The 7,632-nt window shown below is 44.1% G+C and overlaps 1 protein-coding gene across 2 annotated transcripts in view; it reads right to left on the bottom strand.

Moving 5' to 3' along the window:
- Nucleotides 1-1,757: 1,757 nt before the first annotated feature.
- USPL1 (ubiquitin specific peptidase like 1) overlaps nucleotides 1,758-7,632 on the bottom strand; it is a 30,860-nt gene continuing 24,985 nt past the window's right edge. For both annotated transcript variants that reach the window (XM_056561856.1, XM_056561857.1), the window contains 2 exons: nucleotides 6,224-6,378; nucleotides 1,758-3,582 (listed from right to left, as the gene is read on the bottom strand). In XM_056561856.1, the coding sequence (XP_056417831.1) occupies nucleotides 2,039-3,582; nucleotides 6,224-6,378 (1,699 nt within the window). In that variant the 3' untranslated portion in view covers nucleotides 1,758-2,038. The remainder of the gene's footprint in view (nucleotides 3,583-6,223; nucleotides 6,379-7,632) is intronic.

Below are 7,632 nucleotides of genomic sequence, written 5' to 3'. Positions count from 1 at the left end.
GTAGCTCGGACCCCAGGAATAGGTAATTATAAAACCAGGGAGGCAATGGGGCAGCGGCGGTGGTTGGACTCAGGACAGGCAATGGGGCGGCGGCGGTCTCTGGCCCCGCAAAAGCCGCTGCAGTTCATTGATTTAAAGCGCCCGCCTTATCGGCAAGGTAATTGCCGATACCGATAACTTAGAAACTCGTGAATATCGGCCAAACCGATAATCGATCCCTAGTGTGAACAGGGTCTATTCCAGTGTTTCACAACCAGGGTGCCTCCAGGTGCTGTCTGGGCATGCTGGGAGTTGTAGTTTTGCAGCAGATGGCGGTACCTTGATTGGGAAACACTGGCCCTTTTAAAATGATTATAATTCAGGTCACGTTCCTTATAAAATAAGCAGCAACTTTAATAAATCAAAAAAAAAGTACTTTATTCTCTCAAACAGGCATTCTTACATTAAAACAGACTTATAATAATAAATTTACACATTAATAATTACAGACATTTACTTTTAAACAGGAGGACAAACCCCCGACAGTCAAAAACAATTCTCAAGTCAAGTCAGGAAATGTACAGACCAAGCCTCAGCTTATGAAAAATAAATCTATAGTGAACATAACATTGAGGCTTTACAATCAATAGTCAAATCTGCATAAAACAAAAAAAACACAACAAAACCATAGTGAAGTCTGTTTTTTTTGACTGCATAGTTCTGCATGTAAAGCACTTTATTAATTTTGTTTAGGATTTTTTAATGTGATTATTGTTATTTTTTTTTAATTTCTATACAAATACAGAGCCCTCTGGTGATACCTGGACCCAAAATGGAATCCTCATATTTTACACAACTTTTAAACATCAAGTGCTCGAAGTATTACCAGTGACTAAACAGTGATAAATCTGTTTAAAGAGGTTGTCCGACTACAAAGCCCATTTTCAACAGTCTAATAAATGTATATATTGGTGGTCTTTCATGCTTTTCTTCTGATGCAAACTGTCGGCTCTGTTGTCTTCATCCCAATGTCCTTGTCTTGTGTACATCCTATAAACAGATTTACTGTTCCTGTGTACAGGACACCCTAGCCGGGATTTCAGCCAACTATATATCCCCATTATAGTGAAAGAGAGAGAGTAGGCTGAATTCCTGGCTACAGTGTCCTGTTAACAGGACACACACCAGACAGGGCATTGGGTTAAAGACAACATAGTACAAAGTTTGCATCACCAGCAGAAAAGGAAACCTGAAAAGTACACAAAAACGTAATAAAATTATATAATTAACTAATAAATGCTTATTAGTTAGCCGAAAATAAGTTTCATAGTTAGACAACCCCAATATCAAACCATGCATAGGTGCAACTTTCAAGAGTCCCAAAAAACTAAAATCTTATTTGATCTGATGCTCAATGAGCTGCAGAGCTTCACTGTAGAAACTGATTTACGCAATGAAGCTTCCTGGAATATACACATATTAAAGAGAATCCGCCAGTAGGTTTATGCAGCATAAAACAAGTCACCTGATCCTAACCTTGTACTACTGACCTCTTTACATGCAGCTCAAGTCCAAAAACTCTTGTTTCTATCCAGGACACCCATAAACCAACAGTGCAGTAATCCGCTCAATGATGTGTGCGCACAAATACGTATACATACATACGCTCCTCACTGGGAACCACTGGTATAGGCACCGAGCTGTCAACCAGGGTGCCTCCAGCTGTTGCAAAACTACAACTTCCAGCATGCCCAGACAGCCGAAGGCTGTCTGGGCATGCTAGTAGTTGTAGTTTTGAAACAGCTGGAGGCACCCTGGTTGGGAAACAGTGCATTATATAGTGTTATCAGCAGATCTGAGGGCTCCAAACTGCTGACATACCCCCTTCAGGTTGCCTGCAGTCTGTAGGTGATCAAAAGTCAACAAAGAGCTTTATTCTTTCTTTAGGATCCGCTTTTGTTTCGGCTTAAGAACAAAAGCACGAAAAACCTGCAAAACAACTAAAACAGCGTGAGCCCAACCTAATGGGGAAAGTTGAAAAGGTCAATAAAACAACTGCTTAGAAATAGTAATCCAAATCGAAATAGCCATTGTCCTCATTCAGCACCGCTAGGGTAGAATTCGACATGAGATTCAACGACTCGTCTCTGGGGGTAGGCCCGGCATTACTACTGCCTGAGGTAGCTTGTGAGAAGTTCCCAATTGGCTGCTGGTCATTCGCCTGCCCTAACTGGTTTGCCGGTGCTATACCACAGCCTTCCACCAACATCTCCATGTACCTGCTGTCGTCCGGCTGGTTGTTGGCGGGCGACGGAGAGAAAAGTTCTGCAAAAAACTCTGCATCCCCGGGACTACTGCATATAGAAGTGCTGGAGCTCATAGTGCAAACAGATTCATTATCAGCATTGTCTATGTGTTCCTGAAGCTCGTCTAAAAATCCTTGGAGGTGCTCCTTTCGGTTAAAACCACCTTGGGGAACACCATTAACCTGGGCGCCACTCCCCTGCATTTTTGACAACTTTTCTAACGTGGCCAGCTCATTTTTCTTGGCCTTCAACTTCTTCAACAACTTCAGTCTTAATTTACCTATTTTATCCCCATTGGATGAGTTCCCGTCCTTTAACAACCGTTTGCTGTATTCCGAAGTACTGCTCCCGGGTATCCTAAAACATGAAGCTGTAGGCGCTGGAGATGGCGTAGCTATAGGAGTTCCCTTTTCTTTCGGAGTGCTGAAGGATGGCTTATGTTCAGTGTTTGTCGGTGATAAATTAGATGTGGAAATACTAGTATTACTCGTTGATCTGCCTTGAAAGCCATTAAAGCTCTGAGCCTTTCTGGGAGCGCCATTAGGATCTGTTACTTTCAGCGGAGGACAAGTTACGAGCGGCAGCGTTTTCTTAGATGCAAGATTCAAATTTAAAATCGATTGATCTTTCTTGATCAATCGGGTCATCCAGTTGCCCACTCCGCTCCAACTGTTTTTTTGGCGTTGCTGAATGGGCGTGCTGGTTGCAATGGCATTGCCAGCTGGGTTTGGGGGTCTTCGAACACCACTGCTATTCTTAAGGGGGGCCGCTTTAACACTGGAGTTTGAAGAGATGGGTGATGTAAGTGTACAGTCCTCCTGCCTCTTAGGGATACCTGATGACATTACTGTTGATATTGCTGTTTGGGAAGCATGGGTACCTTCTCCTTGAGAGGTATCAGTTGCCTGAAGCTTGGTAGGCACTACAACCGGTTGGCCATTTGTTTCGAGGGGAATTTCAACTAGCGTTAGCGTTATGACGTCATCGTCAGCGTAGCCTTCCATTCCTGCAAGTGGATTTGAAGCGTTTAAGGCAACAGGCGGCACTGTAGAAGGAACCTGTGGGGAAAGCTCGACAGCACCCACTGAAGAAAAACATTCATCTTCAGATACCATGGAGATGTTTGCCGAATTAAACTCGGGCTCTTGCTCCACTGCACCAAGATGCACATTCTCCTCAAAGGTGTTTCCATCAGTCCTCTCCCAAATCACTATGTGAATGTCAGCAGCTCGTACTCGAAATTTCTGATGTCTTCTACAGAATGAGCCTCTAAGGTCATCGGATTCAAGCCAGGTACCTAGAAGTAGAAAATAAAAATCATTGGCTATCAGGGACATTAGAAATGGCAAGACAGACAATATTTGTTTCCGCCTTTTTTTCCCCTTCCTCTTTGCCTTATAAGACTTAGGCCCTTATTTACTAAGAGTGTTGTGTAGGTTTCTTTGTGGGTTTTAATTCCCTACAATTTATTTTCCATTTATTTACTAAGCTTTCCCTACAGTTTCCACTTTCCCTACACTTTGCTTTTTTACACCTGCTCTGATCTGTCTGGTGAAAAATCCACCACATTTTATGTGGAAACCTTAGTAAATATTTTGGGATTTTGTGAAAATGCTGGGAACACGCCCCTTTTCTCGACAACCACGCCCCTTTTTGGGGTTTTCTTTCGGGTTAGCAAAATGGAGTGTTAGTCTGGGTTTTCTCATTTCAGGCGCAATTTCCGGCGCAGACAGAATTTCCGGCGCAAATTCTGGCGCAGACAGAATTTCAGGTGCAATGCGCCCGAAAATGGCGCATGACCCGACAAAACATGTCAGGTTTGCAATAGTAGCCTTAGGGCAACAATAGGGCCTTAGTGTTTGATAAGGCAAAAAATGTAATGGGTAGCGCTCACCTCCTCCGTGCTCGTGTAACAGTCGTCCTCCACTGCGTCTCGAGAGTAGAAAAATGTAAGAATCCACGGCACTGGCTAGAACATCCTTTATTGTAAATCCATTTAAAATCCAAACAGGGACAAGGTGCACCAAACAGACAGACGAGGTCGAAAGAAAGACCTCCCCCTCCTCTGACGCGTTTCTGCCCTACCGGGCCTTAATCTATGATTAAGGCCCAGTAGGGAGGAAACGCGTCAGAAGGGGAGGTCTTTCTTTCAACCTCGTCTGTCTGTTTGGTGCACCTTGTCCCTGTTTGGATTTTAAATGGATTTACAATAAAGGATGTTCTAGCCAGTGCCGTGGATTCTTACATTTTTCTACCCTTAGTGTTTGATACTTTTGAATAAAGCAGTGTTTCCCAACCAGGGTGCCTCCAGCTGTTGCAAAACTACAATTACCAGAAGGCCCAGACAGCCGAAAGCTGTCTGGGCATGCTGGGAGTTGTAGTTTTGCAACAGCTGGAGGAACTCTGGTTGGGAAACACTGGAATAAAGGCTAAAAAACATAAAATACATTAAACAGATTGTAAAAACAGGTTCGTTTTTTTTCAGAAACAACACTTTTTAAATGGCACACTTAAATTTTGCCATAATATAATATTTCTGCAACGTTTAGGAAATTTTTTCTCTCTCTTCTCTAAAAAGGAATTACCCGCAGTGGGCTTTTTAAAGATTATTTTATTTCCATTTTCAAAATTACAAGCAACATACAAACATATCCAGAAAATATTACAAAATCCCCTCCCTCCCCCTAGCCTGGCACAACCCTATCTTCTTGACTTTTACTTTTCCGCTCTTCCATGGCACCCATTTATTTCCCCCCCCCATTTCTTTCTTTTTCTTACCACTATAGTAAAGTTCCTCAAATTTCTTAACTTACCATATTTATCGGCGTATAACACGCACTTTTTAGGCAAATTTTTTTAGCCTAAAGTCTACCTGCGTGTTATACGCCGATAAGCCACTGCAGTTCAATGATTTAAAGTGGGTGCTTTAAATCAATGAACAGCAGCAGCTTTGCAGGTGCAGAGACCTGCAGTCGCTGCCGGCTTCTCAGCCCCTGCCTGTCCTGGGGTCTAGAGCCCTGCTGCTTCAGGCCTCCGGTGTGCGTCCCATGCGTCGTTGCTATGCGCTGCGAGACGAAATGACGTCAATAGTCATTGTGCCGCACCGTGCAGTGCATAGCAACGACGCAGGGGACGCACACCGGAGGCCTGAAGCAGCGCGGACCCGACCCCGACAACAGGTAATTATACAACCGGGATGGGGGAGGCAACAGGGCAGCGCTTCTCTCCCCCTGGCTATCGGCACCGGCACCGATAGTCAGGGGAAGAGAACGAGGAGCGGCGCTCTAGACCCCAGGAAAGGCAGGGGGAGAGAAGCGGGCAGTGACGGCCTCTCTCCCCCTGCCTTTCCTGGGGGTGTATCGGGGTATACGCATGCACACACACGCACCCTCATTTTACTAAGGATATTAGGGTAAAAAACTTTTTTTACCCAAATATCCTTGGTAAAATGAGGGTGCGTGTTATAGGCCGGTGCGTGGTATACCCCGATAAATATGGTACTTCCTTTCACCAACTTAATCCATTCTTTCCTTTCTGGTGCTAGCGATGAAATCCATTTTCTCAAAATATGAATCTTGGATAAACACAGTAAATTCAGGGCTACTTCTTTATATTTTACATTCCCAATGTTTTAACCCATTATCACTGTTTTAATCCATATCAGGAATTCATGTTTATATAATTAACTGTGGGGTAAATCTGACAGATTCTCCGTTATCCTGTCCTAAGTCTAACATCCTGACGATCAGTACTAAACTTGACTGAAAACAGTCAGGAAATAACTTTGGCGCTATAGGTAGAACTAAAAACTGCATTTTGCAGTTCTATTTTTCTCCTGAAAATGTTTGAATAAGTGGGTATTAACATTCCTGTTGTCAATATTTGCAAAAATTAGTCAAACAAATAATAAACAAACCCTCTGTACATCTTCCACTCACCATCATCATTTGATATCCAGGTAGAGAAGTGTTCATTCCTGTATTTAATAATAGCCTTTACTTCATAAGAATGACCTTGAAACTGAAATGAATAATCCTCCAGATCACTGCTTGGCAAACCTTCCACAAAGTGAACCATAAATACTGAATTCAGCCTACAAGAAAAAACAAGTATGTCACATTTTTTGTCACTGTGTAGGATTTCATATTTTTTATACTGTACACAAATGACATTAAAAGGATTTTCCAGGCAGAGAGGGTACTGCTCTTTAATGCCTCCAGGTGTAGTAAAAATAAAGTATACTTTCCAGTCCTGGCCCCTCCGCCATTCTTAAAGCGTACCCGTCAGATCCAACAACAAAAAACTTTTTTTTTAAATATATCATTCAGTACCTAATCCTGACTATGTCCATCTAATTTTTATGTGATTAGCACCTTTATTTTTTTATTACACTTTTAATTTAGCTCACTAGTCTGAATTCCTCTCAAATGGAGGAGGCGTGGCCTCACTGCAGGTCTCCACCCCCTCCCTCAGTAATACTTTCTGCTCACATCTCCCCTAGCATTAGCAAAACTACATCTCCCAGCTTGTCCTCACTGACAGTAGCGGGACACAAGTGGGAGGATATTTCCTCCAGCTGTGAACCCTGTGATCACAGCTGTCAATCAAGGAAGTGTGTCCATGACATAGGTGATGATGCATGGACACAGCAGGACTAGTATGTGTCCAAGCAGGCAGGGGGGGGGGGGGGGCCAGTTGTTTGACTGTTTTTTTCAGTATGAAATACTGAAAATTTTCTTATGAAAGCAACTGCAAAACCTATTGGTTATACATGCATTACAACATATCAAACGTTTTTGTATCTGACAGTGCCCATGTAAGTTGTCCGGTCCCTGCTGCTCTGCTTAAAGGGGTACTCCGCCCCTAGACATCTTATCCCCTATCCAAAGGATAGGGGATAAGATATCAGACCCCCGGGATCTCGGCTGCAGGACCCACCTGTTGCAGGTTCCGGAAACGCTGGATGCTTCAGCTCCCGACCATGGTGACGTGAGATCGTGACGTCACGGCTCCGCCCCCGTGTGATGTCACGCACCGCCCCTCAATGCAAGTCTATGGGAGGGGGCGTGACAGCCGTCACGCCCCCTCCCATAGGCTTTCATTGAGGGGGCGGAGCGTGACGTCATACGGGGGTGGAGCTGTGACGTCACAATGCTTCGGCCCAGTGATCTTCAGTAATCAGACCCGGAGCTTGCAAGATCACAGGGGTGCCCAGCGGCAGGACCACCGCGATCAGGCATCATATCCTGTATCATTTGGATGGGTGATACGATGTCTAAGCACCGGAGTACCCCTTTAAGGGCCTGTTCCCACTTGGCGTATACGCAGCGTATTTCACGCTGCCCAA

Source organism: Hyla sarda, chromosome 2 (assembly GCF_029499605.1).
Source record: "Hyla sarda isolate aHylSar1 chromosome 2, aHylSar1.hap1, whole genome shotgun sequence".
In the NCBI taxonomy this organism is placed as follows: Eukaryota; Metazoa; Chordata; class Amphibia; order Anura; family Hylidae; genus Hyla; species Hyla sarda.
Note: the sequence above shows the minus strand (reverse complement) of the source record. Positions and strands in the feature narration are given on the sequence as shown.